Source organism: Macaca thibetana, chromosome Y (genome assembly GCF_024542745.1).
Source record: "Macaca thibetana thibetana isolate TM-01 chromosome Y, ASM2454274v1, whole genome shotgun sequence".
Lineage (NCBI taxonomy): Eukaryota > Metazoa > Chordata > Mammalia > Primates > Cercopithecidae > Macaca > Macaca thibetana.
In genome coordinates this window covers 10,152,562-10,171,861 of record NC_065599.1, presented here as the reverse complement: position 1 = coordinate 10,171,861, position 19,300 = coordinate 10,152,562, and the positions used below count along the sequence as shown (strand labels likewise).

Genomic DNA, 19,300 nt, shown 5'->3' with positions numbered 1-19,300 from the left:
GCCTGCCCCTCCACACCTGTGTACGTTTCTCGTTAGGTTCAATGAGAGACTTGAGAAAAGAAATGAGACACAGAGACAAAGTATAGAGAAAGAAAAAGTGGGCCCAGGGGAGCCGCGCTCAGCGTACAGAGGACCCACGCTGGCACCGGTCTCTGAGTTCCCTCAGTATTTACTGATCATTATCTTTACCATCTTAGAAAAAGGGAAGTGACAGGATAATGGAATTATTGTAGTGAGAAGGTCAGCAGTAACACATATGAATAAAGATCTATGTGACATGAATAAGTTTAAGGAAAAGTGCTGTGCCTTGATATGCATATGCAAACATCTCCATAAACGTTTTTAGTGCATAAAGAGCAGCATTACTGCTAGCACGTCCCACCTTTCACCCTAAGGCGGTTTTCTCCCAACTTAGTACATGGAAGATAGTCTGGTTTTACACCCTAAGGCGGTTTTCTCCCAACTTAGTACATGGAAGATACAGTCTGGTTTTACACCGAGATGTTCCATTGCCCAGGGACACGCAGGAGACAGATGCTTTTCTCTATCTCCACTGCCAAGAGGCCTTCTTTCCTCCTATACTAGTCCTCCTCAGCACAGACCCTTCACAGGTGTCAGGCTGGGGGACGATCCGGTCTTTCTCTTCCTACGAGGCCATAGGTCAGACTATCACATGGGGAGAAACCTTGGACATTACCTAGCTTTCCTAGGCAGAGGTCCCTGCGACCTTTGGCAGTGTGCATGTACCTGGGTACTTGAGATTAAGAGAATGGTGATGACTTTTCACCAGCATACTGCCTTCAGGCACTTGTTTAACAAAGCACACCCCGCACAGCCCAAAATCCGTTAAACCCTGAGTCACCACAGCGCATGTCTCTTGCAAGGAGAAGGTTGGGGTTAGGGTCACAGATTAACAGCATCTCAAATACGGAACAAATGGAGTCTCTTATGTCTACTTATTTCTATATAGACACAGTAACAGTCTGATCTCTCTTTCTTTTCCCCACAACTGAAGCTTCAGTTTCCTGGGCTCAAACAATCATCCCACCTCAGCCTCCAGAATAGCTGGGACCACAGACATCTGCTACCACATGTGGAATTTATTATTATTATTATTATTATTATTTATTTTGTAGAGAAAGGGTGTTGCTTAGAGAGCCCCTTCAGAACCTTTCCACGTTCAATGTGGAGGAACTGTCACTATGCATGCGTGGCACGTCACGCCAAGAGGGGAGGACCACTGGAAAATTAGAATCCCTTTTGTATTTGTCACATAAGCAGCATTTGGTTGTAAAAATAAAGGGCATATGGCATTTCTTAAAATCATTTGCATTTCACCCAAATATTTGGCCATATGTAAACTTTCTTGCCATGGCTGTTTTTTGATAATGTTTCTAATTGTGTACTAATAATTTCTAATAATAATAATGGGAAAATCAGTAATGAACAGGTGTTGGAAGGTCTGATTTCTCATTTTAATTTATTGTTTCTAGCAATGAATTATTGTTGACATGTTGCATAACCAGAAGAATGTTATTAAATAAGTCATAATTCTCCTTTTTGGTGTTGATGACACCCAGATGATAATTACACTTAATGAGTTTAACAACACATATAAAAGATAATCTAAAATTTCAGGACCCTATTACATGGGTTACCATCTGTTTTGGACCAAAGATTAAGAATTGGATTCCAAGCTTTTTTCTGAACAGCTTGTAATAAAACCTGTTTGTGAATTAATTAATTCTTGAACTATTGTGGGTTTTAATGTTTTAATTTACAAGCAATTTGGAATTTATGACATCTGCTAATATTTTGATACTTCATGCTATTTACCAATGTTGTCATGAGGCTGTTTTTCCCCCTGGTAATTTACAACCTAATTTTGAAAATAGTAAGTTGGTCTCTACCAGTTCACTCTAAGGAGAATTGCCCTGTTTCATCTCCACTGCAGATTTTTTTTTCCATAATTAAAAGTATCTTTGTTTTATAAACAAAATTAAGCGCCTTTGTGCCTGCTTGCCTGGTGCCCTTTAATTTCTTTTCACAGAGTTACAGATGAATTTACTTTCACTCTCATTATTTTACCTAAGCGGTTGGTTTTTTTTTTTTGAGACGGAGTCTTGCTCTGTCGCCCAGGCTGGAGTGCGGTGGCCGGATCTCAGCTCACTGCAAGCTCCGCCTCCTGGGTTCACCCCATTCTGCCTCAGCCTCCCCAGTAGCTGGGACTACAGGGGCCCGCCACCAGGCCCGGCTAGTTTCTCGTATTTTTTTGTAGAGACGAGGTTTCACCGTGTTAGCCAGGATAGAAGTGGTTGGTTTTTTACTAATTGTCCTGGTTATTATTTTTGGTTGGTTTTCGTTTTTGTTTTTCAGTGTACTGTAATGCAATTGAGGGTCCTCTGAACTTGACTGTAGAACTTTTAAAAAAAATCTCCTTTATTTAAACATCATAACTATAAACATGACCCAGTGGGAATAATTTACTTGCAGTTCCTGAAAGTACTTCATGAGGTTCCATGTAAGTCCACTAATAACAAAAATCACTCATAGCGTCACTGGTGGATTCAAGTATATTAAACCTGGTACCTTTTTATTATCACTTAAGACTATTTAGAGAAAATGGTGAGCATATTTAATTGTCTTAGTTCTTGATTTTGTAGATGATAGAGGGTAATTTAAACTACCTAGGAGGCTGACCGGGCACGGTGGCTCATGGCTGTAATCCCAGCACTTTGGGAGGCTGACGTGGGTGGATCACTTGAGCCTGGGATTTTGAGGCCCTGGCTAACACGGTGAAACCCCATCTCTACCAGAAATAGAAAAATTAGCCAGGCGTGGTGGTGGTGTCTGTAATCCCAGCTACTCAGGAAGCTGAGGCAGGAGAATCGCTTGAACCTGGGAGGTGGAGGTTGCAGTGAGCCGAGACATCACCACTGCTGTCCAGCCTGGTTGACAGAGTAAGACTGTCTCAAGGAAAAAAAAAAAAAAAAAAAGAAAAACTCTCTAGGAGGCTGGATTCATTCACAATCAAATAAATTTTATAAAAATTAGGTCAATATCATTAAATGGTTGATGGGTATTTATAGTGACTGAAAAATAAAAACAATTTTTGATACAAAGGATTATCGTTTTATGAGATATAAATCTGGCTTACTGCCGGGCGCGGTGGCTCACGCCTGTAATCCCGCACTTTGGGAGGGCGAGGCGGGCACATCACAAGGTCAGGAGATCGAGACCATCCTGGCTAACACGATGAAACCCCGTCTCTACTGAAAATACAAAAAATTAGCCGGGCGCGGTGGCGGGCGCCTGTAGTCCCAGCTACTCGGGAGGCTGAGGCAGGAGAATGGCGGGAACCCGGGAGGCGGAGCTTGCAGTGAACCGAGAGCATGCCACTGCACTGCAGCCTGGGCGGCAGAGCAAGACTCCATCTCAAAGAAAAAAAAAAAAAATCTGGCTTACTGAAAAATCAGTGCAAATGGAACCCTTGTGAAATACAAATGTGTAAGAACAGTAAATGAGAAGTTGAGATGTCAGTTGGTGCCTTTGTTTTCCTTTATTTTAGAAGAGCTGAAAGACAAAGATTCTGTTACTGGAAAGCTAGGCTGAACAGTGGGGAACATTTCGCAACAGCATGGTATCTTCTCCTAGTGGTGTGTACAGTTTCATGTATCAGTTGCAAAACGCAGTGTTCCAAACACAGCAATAAGGGAAAAAGGTTCAAGGAATCTTAATTTATCTTTAAACTTTATTTAATTTAAAATTAATTTAAATATTTATATAATAGCAGTAGCAATAGCTGAGCTAATGTTATCTATTTTGAGACTTTTCTTTCAGAACTTCTGCAGGCATAATAATGCCTGACTGTTCATTTTAATTTCTTCTTTTTTTTTTACTTTGCAAATAAAACCCTACAATCTGTGCTATGGACTAACACAGGAATTAAGAACCGATAACGTGTTAAGTATGAGTTAGGATGAAAAATAAACCTAAAGGAATGGGAAGGGTGGGTGAGAGGTAAAAACACCCTAAGGATTTTTAAGTCTTTTGTTTTAAACCTTTCCCTTTCTCCCTGGGCTGGTCCCCACAGACGGCGTGCCATTTCTATGACTGGACGCTGAGAAGCCTGCTGGTCCACAGGTTTACATATGAAGTTACCATAAAGGTAAGCAGCCCAGCATGCCATTGGATCCTTGTGCTTGTACCTGAAATGTATTTCAGGAACAGAACTGCATTTTGCCAAAACAGAATCCCTTCTGTTTTAAATGATGTTTTCCGGGAAAGTGGCACATCTTTCTCCTTCCTGAAATTGAAGGCATTAGAGAGAACATTATTAAATCCTTATGAGCTGCAAAGTCAATTCCAAATGAGGAATTTGCCTTTTTACTGCCTTCCGAGAGTTTTGGATCCTAAATGATCAATACCAAACTTTTCTGGGTCTTACCAGTTAAGGATAACTATACCTTCTAAAATCAATCTCTCTTGTGAACATTGTAATTACGCAGACTAGTTCATTGTAATTGGGCACACGAGTGCAGATTTTATGTGGCTCCTTTATCTTCATTTTATGCCCTATTAGTTTTTTAATATGATTTGCGTCTGTCTGCATTGATTTGCTAGTTAACTGCGAAACTTACCAGAAAATCATGCAGATTACTGTGTGTAAATCTGGTGAGATGCTGAGGTTTCCTGACTAGCAAACCAAACAGTTATATATGCCCAAGTGTCAAAAGTTGAAACCAATACCCAAGCTAAAACTAAGACCTGCACCCCAAAAGTTCTGTAAAAGTTTTCCTATTACCTTTTGGTACATGGGATTAGAGTTTTATTTTATTTAGTTGCTACTTAATTTTCTGGTTCTTTCTCTGATGCGTTTTTAGTTAAAAAAAAAAAAACTATAGAAATTTGGTAACTTTAAAGCATAGGGATGGAATTGTGAGGGAGATTTTTGCTTTACTGTTTTGAGGAACCAACTAGCACTAAAATGTAGACTTAAATGTAACTAAAATAGGAAGCTTACTTTGAGGTACTTTTGTTTAAAGCCAGATGTACATGGAACAAGTTAAACATGTACAGATATTTCAGTGTTATTTGACTTAAATATTTGAAAGGTGTCATTTGTTAATAAAAACAAAACTTGTAATGTATTAGTGAATTTGAATTTTCTGATTGGCTCTTTCACTCAGTATAATGTTTTCGAGGTTCATGTGCATTGTGGCCTGCATCATTCCTTTTTATATTAGAATAATATCTTGTTGTTTGCATAGATCATGAGCAGAACATATTTTATCCATGCATCATTTGATGGAAATTGGGGTTATATTTCCCTTTGGGCTATTGTGAAAAAGATGTCATGAATACACATATACGAGTTTTTTGTGGACTTATGTTTCATTTCTCTGTGGCATTTACTTAGAAGTGGGTCATTTGGTACCTCTGTTGAACATTTTGAGGAACTATTGTTATGTTCCTCAAAACATAAAGTCGTCAAAGTGGCTGTTATGTCAGTCAGTATGTTTTGAAATGCCATTGAACCATATTCTAAATGTCAGAGGGATGATGGGAGAGGGGACCTTTCTCTCATCAGTGTTTTGAGTAGGTATTATTTTAGTCTTTGGGAACATAAGCTTCAGTTTAATTGAATCTAGCATACATTGAATTTCTCCTGTGTGTGAGGGGTCTGTGTTTGGCCTTATAAATGACTAAGTGTTTTTGTGGCCTTTGATACCTTAGGCGGTTTATAAATGCAGGTGGTAATTTGGGATTATCCTGAAAAAGGGCACTCTGTTGCTATTGTTCATCACTAAGGCTGGGAGTAACCTGTCTAACATACTGTTTCTGCCGGTGTTAGGTACTGCAGCTCAGAAAGTGAAGGCTCATAATTGTTTCCTTGAGGGGGTGTGTGGTTTCAACACATGTCCTCCTTTCAAAGGCATCCATAACAGACATTGGTAATTATGTTTGCTTGAATCTTGATGAGATTATGAGGAATGTTCACATTAGGGGGCGTTCAATGTTGAGGTTCTTGTAAAGGTAAACTGAGGCTGGAGCCGAACCAGGAACGAAGACACAAGGCAAATGGCAGTGAGAATAGCCTTTATTAGGACTCGCCGGTGAGTGTCCTCGGTCCAAAGGCGTGGGCTGAGGAAGTTGCGCTGAGGGAGGAGGGTAGGGGCTTCTTATAGCCTGAGAGGTAGGGAAGCTGGTTGTGCAAACAGGGCCTGGGGGGTCTTGAAACTACTAGGGCAGGAGTTGAGTATGGGTCATGAGGAAGAGGTCTTTGGAAACTGTTAACCAAAACTGCTGTTTACGAACTTGTGGAATGCAGGTGAGCTGCAGGTCATGGGGGAGTGTGGTTGCCCAGCCGGAACCTCTAACGTATGCAAGTCTGCGGGTGTGTACAAGGGTGAAGGGAGTCTTTAACAAAAGGCCTGCTACGCTGGGTAACGCCGCCATGTTGGGTCTAGATTCCTAAGATTCCATACTGAGAAGGGACTAGGCAGTTGTTCTCTGATGTAGAGGTGGGAAAATCTGTCCTACAGCAGTAAGGACTGAGACCGGCTTAGCAAATGTGGTCTGTGATGGGCCTGAGAGTAAGGGGCTTACGGTTCATGGGCCAGGTAGTTGTAGCTGCTTTACTCTGCCATTGCATTACAAAGGCCCTACGGAGGTGAATGAATGTGGCTGAGTTCCAAGAAAACTTTATTTATAGATGTTGATACTGGGTTGCAGTTTGCTGACCTTGACCTAGAGCAACACACTGGTTTATTTTCTTTTTATGGCTTTTTATTTTATTTATTTATTTTTTATTTTGTTTTTTATTTTTTTATTTAAATTCTAGGGTACATGTGCACAACGTGCAGGTTTGTTACATAGGTATACATGTGCCATGTTGGTGTGCTGCACCCATTAACTCGTCATTTACATTAGGTATTTCTCCTAATGCTATCCCTCCCCCATCCCCACAATAGGACCTGATGTGTGATGATCCCCTTCCTGTGTCCAAGGGTTCTTATTGTTCGATTCCCACCTATGAGTGAGAACATGCGGTGTTTGGCTTTCTGTTCTTGCGATAGTTTGCTGAGAATGATGGTTTCCGGCTGCATCCATGTCCCTACAAAGGACACAAACTCATCCTTTTTTATGGCTGCATATTATTCCATGGTGTATATGTGCCACATTTTCTTAATCCAGTCTGTCACTGATAGACATTTGGGTTGATTCCAAGTCTTTGCTATTGTGAATAGTGCCACAATGAACATACGCGTGCATGTGTCTTTATAGCAGCATGACTTATAATCCTTTGGGTATATCCCCAGTAATGGGATGGCTGGGTCTTTATTTTTATTTTAAGTACTTGAGTACATGTGCAGGATGTGCAGATTTGTTACACAGGTAAACAAGTGCCATGGTGGTTTGCTGTACCTATCACCCCATCACTTTGGTATTAAGCGCAGCATGCATTAGCTCTTTTTCCTAATATTTTCCCTCCCCACTCCCTGACCCCCCAGTGCCAACATGTGATGTTCCCTACCCTGTGTTCATGTGTTCTCATTGATCACCTCCCACTTATGAGTGAGAACATGTGGTGTTTGGTTTTCTGTTCTCATGTTAGTTTGCTGAGAATGATGGTTTCCAGCTTCATCCATATCCCTGCAAAGGACATGAACTCCTCCTTTTTTATGGCTGCATAGTATTCCACAGTTTATATGTGCCACATTTTCTTTATCCGGTGTATCATTGGTGGGAATTTGTGGTGGTTCCAAGTCTTTGCTATTGTGGACAATGCCACAATAAAATACGTGTGCCTGTGTCTTTATAGTAGAATGATTTATAATCCTTTGGGTATATGCCCAGTAATGGGATTGCTGGGTCAAATGGTATTTCTGGTTCTAGATCCTTGAGGAATTGCCACACTGCCTTCCACAATGGTTGAACTAATTTACACTCCTACCAACAGTGTAAAAGTGTTCCTATTTCTCCAGATCCTTTCGAGCATCTGTTTCCTGACTTTTTAATGATTGCCATTCTAACTGGTGTGAGATGGGATCTCACTGTGGTTTTCATTTACATTTCTCTAATGACCAGTGATCGTGAGCTTTTTTTCATATTTGTTGGCCGCATAAATATCTTGTCCATATCCTTCACCCACTTTTTGATGGGGTTGTTTTTTTCTTGTAAATTTGTTTAAGTTCTTTGTAGATTCTGGATATTAGCCCTATGTCAGATGGATAGATGGCAAAATTTTTTTCCCATTCTGTAGGTTGCCTGTTCACTTCTTTTGCTATGCAGAAGCTCTTCAGTTTCATTAGGTTTCTACTTGAGTCTTCCCTGGCCTTAGGAAATAGGCCAACTCTTGTTTTTTTTGAAAACATTTCACCTGGTCTTTTTATTTTTATGCATAATTATGGAATGTTTATGTAATTACATAATTACAAAATATAACACAAATCATACATTAATTACCTTCATATGTGTAATAGCATAGATATTTTCTTTAATCATCTCACACACACACAAAAGAGAAATACACAGGCAGTGTTTCAAAACTGTCTTCTTTTTTCAAACAGAGTGTGGCTTCTGCTTCATCAACACCTCATTGCTGCGAGGTGAGGCTACAATGAGCATAACCAGTGACGAGGTGAACTTCCTGGTGTATCGGTATCTCCAGGAGTCCGGTAAGAGGCTTGGTTTTCTGTCGGGAGGAAATTCATCTTGAGCGTCTTATAAGCAGAATGATCAACCCTTGATTCAAAACCAAACGTACAAGAAGCAGCACTAAGAAGGTTCTTAGTGCTAATGGGGAGAAGAGAAGGTTCTGGAGCCATGTCATCCCACCTTCCTCAATGATAATGACCCTAGTGGACTTTGTTTGTCATCTCTACATGTTTACTACATGCAGCTCTTTTCCTAACCAACATACAGTGCTGGTGGATTTGTTTCCTAGGGCTGCCATAACACAGTACTGCAAACTGGGGTGGCTTAAAAAGAAATACGTTGTCTCCTAGGTCCTGAGAACAGAAGTACAAAATCAAGATGTGGGAAGGTCGGTTCTTTCTGAGGGTGAGTCTCTCCTGTGCCCCATCCTGGCTCCTGGGGCCTTGCTGCAGTCTTTGGATTCCTTGGCTTGTAGGTGCATCACCCTCATCTCTGTGTTCAGATATGTCCACATTTCCCTGTGATAAAGACAGTCAGATTGGATTAGAAATTTACTGTACTCCAAGATAACCTAATGTTAGTAATTGATGTTGAATCCAGTGATAATTACATCTGCACTGACCCTGTTTCCAAATAGCATCACATTCTGAGGTGCACTGTTGGTGAGCACTTCACCCTGTGAATTTCTGGAGGTGGGGGCACACTTCAACCACCAACAGTTGATTTGGAGTCTTTTTAAGCTTTGTGCCCTTAATACCATATTGAATATACAGTATGGAACTTAATTATTTGAAAAGGAATCCCCAGTTCCTAGGCACCCTTTCCCGGAGATGTATGTGTTCAGTTTGAGGGAAACCAGTCTGTGGTCCCTTGGGCATGGATTCGCTCACTGCTGGGTAGGGTACAATGTAGGCATTGGAGCCACCCAGCATGACTTGAGCTGTGGTGGTTAAACAAGTCTGAGTGAGGCCTATTCATTTGAGCCTCAGTTTTCTTGCCCAGGCAAATGTGATTAAGTATGTGAGGCATGTAACATATTGTAAATAAGTGCCCTCCCCATCCAAGCCTGGGTCTCTGTCCCTTGTGCTCCCAGCTACTGCTATTCATGGGAAGTGGGGTGCTTTCTGCATATATATCAGATGCCTTGGATTGGCTGTTGTCATATATAGAATAAGCAATTGGTATACAAAACAAAATAGGTACCTTCTCACCCCTGGGAATCAGGGAAATAATAACCCTTGTGCTAATATCTCAACCTTGGCTCTTAGATGAGCACAGGTGGTCTCCTGTCTCAGAGCTCAGAGCTTCCCAGAGGTGGCTGCAAATGGAAATCACATGTGCCAAAACCTGCCTCCCTCTTCACTCGTGTCGTAGAATGTAGCATTTAGCAACACTTTTGCACAAGGACATGGTGAAGGCCAAAGAGACTTACAGCATGCCTCCAACTTGCTTCCAACTAAGGCGGAGGCAAGACACATCTTAAATATGAATGGTTTTACAGAGATGTGTTCTGTTGCAGAGCTTTTCTGCCTGTTGCCCAAGCATATTGGAAAGTATGTAAAAAGACATTAGCCTTGGTGTATATGTCTGCAGGACATTCATGAAATTTGATTCTTTTTTTGAGGGTTTGCAGTTAGCTTTCTGGGCTAAATTCATGAACCTGTCAGGGTCACAGTTTCCGTGGGCAGATATGAATGTAGTCCAGGTCTGCTGAGTGACAGAGCATCCTTGTTTGCATACCTTCCCCTCCTTCAGCAGTGCTGTTGGTGTAACTTTCTGCATAGAAACAGAAAACTCTACAGTCTGGTCAGCCCTCTAGTGGATAGACTCCAGAATCTGCACAGGACAGAAGCCTGTCTGTTCTGCCTTCCAGAAAACAGGGTTCCTACCAGTTGGACCCTGTGGCAGCCAGGAAAGATCTCTGTGCATTTGCCCACATACCCATGCTGTCCAAGTCATGAAAAATCCAGTGAAGTATTTTCCCCACCTTATATATTTAACTTCTAAATGTATTTATCAGATAGATAGATAGATAGATAGAGACAGGTTAGATAGATTAGACAGGTTAGATAGACTAGATTGGTAGATAGATAAATATTAATAGATTCATTAGGTAAATAGTTTAGATACAGTAGATGTTGAAACATTAGACAGATGATAGATATAGATACATAGGCAGATAGATTGATAGATTAGACAGAGTAGATATTAATAAATAGACAGGGTAGATATTAGTAGATAGATTAAATAGATGGATTAGACAGAGTAGATGTTAGCATATTTGATAGATTAAGATGATGGATAGATACACAGATAAGATTGATCGATAATAATAGATTAGAAGAATAGATATTAATAGATAAATTAGATAGGATAGATTGATTAGATTAGGTAGATACATGGATTTCCTGGCCATGTGACCTACATCACCTGCAGTACTTCTCTCTCGTGATGATGTCATTCATATGAGTTAGTGAAAGAGGAGTGAGTATGCAGAAGAGTGACTGAGATCTCGGCGACCACCTGTTCCACAGCAAGCCCAAGCACAGAGAGATAAAAGGCTACAGTGAGCACTCAACACACAGTGAGGTTGGGCTCTCCATAAAGAGTATGTGGTAGATGACCCAGCAACTTCCCAACGGGTGCGGGTCTTGGTTAGAGTGAGGTAAGGTGAAGGCGAAGCACTTCGCTGAGGTGTCCCTGTGTTCCTGTGCCCTTCATATCCTAGGCTTCTGAACAGAGGGCTCTTAGTTGAGTGGGTGGTTCTTGTCACCGCCTGCTGGCCTAAAGTTTCATCGTTTTGGAGTTTCTGCCCGAGTGGAGACCAAGCTGTGTTCTGTGCCAGTCTCCTCCTGTCGCATCTGTAAGCTGCTGTTGTGAGCATGGTGGTGTCAGGGTCAGCTAAACAGAAAGACATGCCCCTTCCTTCCAAGACTGACCTCACACTTTAGGGGAGTAGTACAGTATGCTTTAAAAAACCTCAGCAGAAACAACCCAGATATCCACTGACAAAGGAAATTCCATCAAAAGAATGTGTGCATCCATTCAGTGGTATGTCATGACTGATCTTTGAAAAGGAAGGAAATTCTGACACAGGCTACAGCATGGATGACCTTCAAAGACACTATGCCACGTGAAATTAGCCAGTCACAAATGGCAAATACCACAGGATTCCGCTTGTAAGGGATACCTTGAGGAGTCTAGTCCAAAGAGACAGTGGAAGGGTAGTTGCTGGGGGATGGGAAGAAGCAGAGGGCATGGAGTTCGTATTTAAGGGTATAGATTCAGTTTTGCAAAATTAATAAAATTAATAAAATTCTCGACACATTTGCTGGCGAAAGTTGCACAACAGTGTGAATGCACCTAATGTCTCTAAACTGTGCACTTAAAAATGGTTAAGATGGAGGCCAAGGTGGGAGGATGACTGGAGGCCAGAATTTCAAGCAAGCTTGGGCAACATAGCAACACCCTGTCTCCACAAAAAAAATTTCAAAAATTAGCCAGGCATGGAGGCGCACATCTGTAATCCCAGCACTTTGGGAGGCTGAGATGGGAGGATCGCTTGAGCCCAGGAGTTCAAGGCTGCAGTGAATGGGGGTCATGCCAGTATACTGCAGCCTGGGCAACAGTGAGACCCTGTCACTACAAAATAAATGTATATTTTTTACCATGGTTTTGGGCAACAGGTTCATGTGTAGATGCATTAAGTTTAGAAAATTAGTCTCAGAAGAAAGAGGGAACCCGAGTAATATTATTACATTTTAATATAACTTAGAGGGAATTATAATTAGGGTGAATTCCCAGTAATTATTACATGATAAGGGCTTTTTCATAGTTCTGTTCAGTGTTTGAGGCAAGTCCCTGGCACAGATAGTGTTATTTGTTAGCTACATTGGTGTCTGACAAAATTTGGTTATTAAAAAAATTAAGCAAAAAATGTGGCTTTAGTCATAATAGCAATATTCTGGCAAAAAGGCCATTATACCTCATTGGGTTTAGGTGAAGCAAGCTGTGTTGTCTCTGTGCCATGGAGCACTGCTCAGCTGTGAAAAGGAAGGAGCTGTGAATAGGTGCAGCAAACTAAAGAAACCTCTAGAGGAATGTGCTAAGTAGAACAATCTATCTCACAACATGCCAGAATCTCTGGGACAAATTTAAAGAAGTGCATAGAGGGAAATTTATAGCACTAAATGCCAATAAGAGAAAGCAGGAAAGATCTAAAATTGACAGTCTAATATCACAATTTAAAGAACTAGAAAAACAAGAGCAAACAAAAGCTAGCAGAAGACAAGCAATATCTAAAGTCAGCGCAGAACTGACAGAAATAGAGACACAAAACACCCTTCAAAAAATCAGTGAACCCAGGAACTGATTTTTGAAAAGATCAACAAAACAGGTAGATCACTAGCCAGACTAATAAAGAAGAAAAGACAGGCGAATCAAATAGAAACAATAAAAAATGATAAAGGGGATATCACCACCGACCCCACAGAAATACAAACTACCATCAGAGAATACTATAAACACCTCTATGCAAATCAACTAGAAAATCTAGAAGAAATGGATAAATTCCTGGACACATACACCCTCCCAAGACTAAACCAAGAAGAGTTTGAATCCCTGAATAGACCAATAACAGGCTCCGAAATTGAGGCAATAATTAATAGCCTACCTACCAAAAAAAGTCCAGGACCAGACAGATTCACAGCCGAATTCTACTAGAGGTACAAGGAGGAGCTGGTACCATTCCTTTTGAAACTATTCCAATCAATAGAAAAAGAGGGAATCCTCCCCAACTCATTTTATGAGGCCAGCATCATCCTGATACCAAAGCCTGGCAGAGACACAATAAAAAAAGAAAATTTCAGGCCAATATCCTGATCAACATTGATGCAAAAATCCTCAATAAAATACTGACAAAAAATCCAGCAGTACATCAAAAAGCTTATCCACCACAATCAAATTGCCATCATTCCTGGGATGTAAGGCTGGTTCAACGCATGCAAATCAATAAACATAATTAATCACATAAACAGAACCAATGGCAAAAAACACATGATTATCTCAGTAGATGTAGAAAAGGCCTTTGACAAGAATTCAACAGCCTTCATGCTAAAAACTCTCAATAAACTAGGTATTGATGAAATGTATCTCAAAATAAAAGGAGCTATTTATCACAAACCCTCAACAAGTATCATATTGAATGGGCAAAAACTGGAAACATTCCCTTTGAAAACTGGCACGAGACAAGGATGCCCTCTCTCACCACTCCTATTCAACATAGTATTGGAAGTTCTGGCCAGGGCAATCAGGCAAGAGAAAGAAATAAAGGGTATTCAATCAGGAAAAGAGGAAGTCAAATTGTCTCTGTTGCAGATGACATAATTGTATATTTAGAAAACCCCATCGTCTCAGCCCAAAATCTCCTCAAACTGGTAAACAACTTCAGTAAAGTCTTAGGATACAAAATCAATGTGCAAAAATCACAAGCATTCCTATACACCAATAACAGAGAGCCAAATCATTAGTGAACTCCCATTCACAACTGCTACAAAGAGAATAAAATACGTAGGAATCCAACTTACAAGGGATGTGAAGGACCTCTTCAAGGAGAACTACAAACCACTGCTCAGTGAAATAAAAGAGGACACAAACAAATGGAAGAACATACCATGCTCATGGATAGGAAGAATCAATATCGTGAAAATGGCCATACTGCCCAAAGTAATTTATAGATTCAATATGATCCCCATCAAGCTACCAATGACTTTTTTCACAGAATTGGAAAAAAACTACTTTAAATCTCATATGGAACCAAAATATCCCACATTGCCAAGACAATCCTAAGCAAAAAGAACAAAGCTGAGGGCATCGTGCTACCTGAGTTCAAAATACACTAGAAGGCTACAGTAACCAAAACAGAATGGTACTGGTACCAAAGCAGAGATATAGACCAATGGAACAGAACAGAGGCCTCAGAAATCACACCACACATCTACAACCATTTGATTTTCGACACACCTGACTAAAACAAGCAATGGGGAAAAGATTCGCTATTTAGTAAATGGCGTTGGAAAACCTGGCTAGCCATAGGCAGAAGGCTGAAACTGATCACTTCCTTACATCTTATACAAAAATTAACATAAGGTGGATTAAAGACTTAAACATAAGACCTAAAATGACAAAAACCCTAGAAGAAAACTTAGGCAATATCATTCAGGATATAGGCATGGGCAAAGACGTCATGACTAAAACAGCAAAAGCAATGGCAACAAAAGCCCAAATAGACAAATAGGATCTAATTAGACTGAAGAGCTTCCGCATAGCAAAAGAAACTACCATCAGAGTGAACAGGCATCCTACAGAATGGTAGAAAATTTTTGCAATCTACCTATCTGACACAGGGCTAGTATCTAGAATCTACAAAGAACTTAAACAAATTTACAAGAAAAAAAAATCAAAAAGTGGGTTAAGGATATAAACAGACACTTCTCAAAAGAAGACATTTATGTAGCCAACAAATATGAAACAAAGGTAATCATCACTGATCTTTAAAGAAATGCAAATCAAAACCACAATGAGATACCATCTCACACCTGTTAGAATGGTGATCATTAAAAAGTCAGGAAACAACAGATGCTGGAGAGGATGTGGAGAAATCTGAATGCTTTTATACTGTTGGTGGGAGTGTAAATTAGTTCAACCATTGTGGAAGACAGTGTGGTGATTCCTCAAGGATTTAGAACCGGAAATACCATATGACCCAGCCATCCCATTACTGGGTATATACCCAAAGGATTATAAATCACGCTGCTATAAAGACACATGCACACGTATGTTTATTGCAGCACTGTTCACATTAGCAAAGACTTGGAACCAACCCAAATGTCCATCAGTGACAGACTAGATTAAGAAAATGTGGCACATTTGTAAACCATGGAATACTATGCAGCCATAAAAAAGGGTTCATGTCCTTTGCAGGGACATGAATGATGCTGGAAACCATCATTCTCAGCAAACTAACACAAGAACAGAAAACCAAACACTTCATGTTCTTACTCCTAAGTGGGAGTTGAACAATGAGAGCACATGGACACAGGGAGGGGAACATCCTACACCAGGGCCTGTTGGAGGTTGGGGGATAGGGGAGTGATAGCATTAAGAGAAATACCTAATGTAGATGACAGCTTGATGAGTGCAGCAAACCACCATGGCACGTGGATACCTATGTAACAAAACTGCACTAGTTGTACATGTACCCCAGAACTTAAAGTATAACACTAAGAAAAAAGAAAAGAAAAACAAGCTGTGTCAGAAGATTGTAGGCTATATGATTCCATCTGTAGGACATGCTTAAGGTGCTGAAAATAATACAGGTGGACACCAGATCAGTGGCTGCCAGGAGTCCAGTGTAGGGATGGGAGTGTGTGCATACAAAGGATGGTTATGGGGGAGTCATTTATTCTGAAAATATTGAGGAGTCAGTTTTTTTTTTGTTTTTTGTTTTTTGTTTTTTTTTTTTGAGACGGAGTCTCGCTGTGTCACCCAGGCTGGAGTGCAGTGGCGCGATCTCGGCTCACTGCAAGCTCCGCCTCCCGGGTTCACGCCATTCTCCCGCCTCAGCTTCCGAGTAGCTGGGACTACAGGCGCCCGCCACCACGCCCGGCTAGTTTTTTGTATTTTTAGTAGAGACGGGGTTTCACCATGTTAGCCAGGATGGTCTCGATCTCCTGACCTCGTGATCCACCCGCCCCGGCCTCCCAAAGTGCTGGGATTACAGGCTTGAGCCACCGCGCCCGGCCGAGGAGTCAGTTTTATTCAATTTCTTATCACCCTTCATTGACATCGGCTCACCAGTTTGTCTGAGCTATTCATCATGAGTCTTTTCAGCACGTTCATCTTGAGCACCAGCTGCTGTAGTGAGGAAGGTCACTGTGTGTTATACTCACTTAAATGGATTCCTTGCCTTCAAAGGGCGTCAGCCTTCTCAGAAGCCAGGAAACACATGGGAAACATGGGATGTAGCACATGATACCATGATAAGACACAAGGTGGTGAGGAGCACTAGGGGAGCTGGGAGAAGAGGACAGTCACATCTATCAAGAGCATGAGGAAGACTACGGTGAAGGAGGGGGTGCTGGTTGTAGCCATAATCACTAGCAAGGTGGGCAAGGGGTGACAAGGGAATTCTAAAGCAGAGTTTCTTACCCTTGCACTTCTAAATTTGGGGCTGGATCATTTTTTGATATTGTAGATATCATTTGTTGATATTGTAGATATGTAGCTGCCAGCCTGTGGATGGCAGGATGTTTAACCATATTCTTGGCCTGTACCTTCCAGATGTCTGTAGCACATAGACAGCCACTCGTCCAGATGTTGCCAGATGTCTTCCCTTTGGGGACAAAACCAGCCTCACTTGAGAGTTAGTGGTCCAGACCTAGAAGTCAAAATGAAATTTCTTGGGAAGAAATCTCATGGGAAGGCAGGCATATGCTTGAAGCCTGGTGAGAGTTGGCATGGCTTTAGAATGGGCTTGGAAGGCCATACCAAGGTGAGGAAGCTCTCCCAGGCCTGCCGAACCTCAACTGCTTTGGAAAAGGAGAGCAGTAGGCAGTTCATGGTGATCAGGAAGGTTACTGCAGTGGGTTTGTGTTGCATTGGGCAGCATATGCGAAGTTCACACGCTATTGCCTGATGCCGAGAATGCACTCATTAGACACCAGCTGTCAATGTTGTTGCTGTTATTGTCAGGCATATCAGAAGAGAAGAGATGAACAAAGGGCTTGGTGACAGTAAGGGCCCAGGACCAGATGGGAAGCAAAGAGAAAAGAAAGGCAGATAGCAGAGATATAGAGAGGACAGAGGCAGGGCATCTGGGAGGCCATGACATTTGTTTACTACTATTTGTGTACAGTCATCCCTGGTATCCACGGGGGATGGGTTCCCGGACCCCCTTTAATACCAAAATCCATAGATTACTCAAGTCCTTGATATGATATGGCATAGTAGTTAACAGATAACTATTTTTATCTTCAGCTGAAACGAATACCAAAGGTACATCCTCCTGTTAAGTTTAAATTAGCTCTGCATAACTTACAATACCTAATACAATGTAAATGCTGCATTTGTTATATTGCATTGGTTTTTTATTTGTATTATTATCATATTGTTTCTCTTTTTTTCTAGTTTTTGTTTTTATGTATGGTTGGTTGAATCAGTGTATGTGGAACAATTGGATATGGAGATATGGATATGGAGAGTCGACTGTGTATAAAAGCAGGTCGGCACACTTTTCCTCACCTTAGTGGGCTTTGTGGTTTCTGTTGCACCTACTTAACTCCCCCCATGTAGTGTGAAAACAGCCATAGAAAACCATCAACTTAAGGGTGTGGCGGTATCTCAGTAAAATTTTATTTACACAGTCACTGGGCCAGACTTGGCCTGCGGGCCTCAGTTTGCAAACCCATAATGTAGACAATTTAGGAATGGCATACAGTGCTCACTGGCTGTGTTACCTATCAAGACTCCAATTATATGTATCTGTTAAAGACTAAATGAAAATTCCAGATTTAATGCCACAAATTGGTGCCCTTAGTATTTGTTTCAGCTGAAGATGGAAAACCAGCAACACAGCTGCCTGAGAACTAGATGTCTGCTTTTCTCTGCCAAATAAGCAGTATTGCTAAAAAGTAGTGACTGGTAATTTAGCAGATTTTGCTGATGAATCAAACCAAAATTAACTGGGTATGTATCCCGGCCCACGGGATCGTCGAAGCAGGCCCTGGAGGAGGGAGTGGGAATTTGGGGGACAAGAGACACGAGAAATGGAGACAAGACAGTGCTCTGATCAAGTCTCGTTTAATGGCGGTAATGCAGTGCCTTATATACACTTGGAGGGGAAGGGGTTGGGCCAGAGGCGGAGATGATCTCATCGCAGAGGGCGTGACCAAGTAGGTATTGGTTTCTCTCGTCGAACGTCATGTTGCACCTGCGCTGTCAGTTGGTAATTTTCCCGGGCAGGGGATGGTGCCTGTGCTACAAAGTAACAATTTTCGCTGCCAGCGGGAGAAAAACAAGTGAAGAAGAAGCAGGAAGAGCGCCATCTATTATGAGGTATTGATACAAAAGAGAGACAACAAATCTAGGGAGGAGGTAGAAGGTGGAAAGGAATAGAGCTTGGGCGTTTAATCATTAATTATTATTTGCTATGGCCGGGGTGTGCAGCTCCGGACAGGTCCCCCTTTTTATTTTTTTTTTTATGATAAGAAAACCCCTCGGGAACTGCGCCTGTCTTAGGTTGGGTCAACTCACCCCCACCTTCTAGGCCCGTCATGGGATAAGGCAGCAGCAAGGGCGGCCCTCCTGTCTTAGGCTCCGATGGAGATAGTGTCCTCTTACCCGTCACTGATTGTCCAGTTCAGCACACAGGGGAGGTGGTCTTATTAAGGCAAATAAGACTCACCATTTTCAGTCATCTCAAGGCGATGATAATGGACCTGTATAGGTTTGGCCTGGAAGGCCTCGATTTGTTGTCTGACAAATGCCATAAGCTTATTAAGGATTATAGGCCCGAGAGTGAGGAAGAGTAGAAGAGTGAGTAAAGGACCAAGAAATGGCAGGAGATAGGGGAGAAGTCCAT

General features: G+C 41.5%; 1 protein-coding gene across 7 annotated transcripts in view; it reads left to right on the top strand.

Annotated features, from left to right (window-relative positions):
• TBL1Y (transducin beta like 1 Y-linked) overlaps window positions 1-19,300 on the top strand; it is a 231,985-nt gene that overhangs the window by 137,457 nt on the left and 75,228 nt on the right. For 4 of the 7 annotated variants that reach the window (XM_050777736.1, XM_050777733.1, XM_050777730.1 and 1 more), the window contains exons 1-2: window positions 4,098-4,168; window positions 8,574-8,681. In XM_050777736.1, the coding sequence (XP_050633693.1) occupies window positions 8,624-8,681 (58 nt within the window). In that variant the 5' untranslated portion in view covers window positions 4,098-4,168; window positions 8,574-8,623. Of the gene's footprint in view, window positions 1-4,088; window positions 4,169-8,573; window positions 8,682-9,011; window positions 9,067-19,300 lie in introns of those variants that run through there. The other 3 variants (XM_050777734.1, XM_050777739.1, XM_050777731.1) reach the window with 3 other exon arrangements.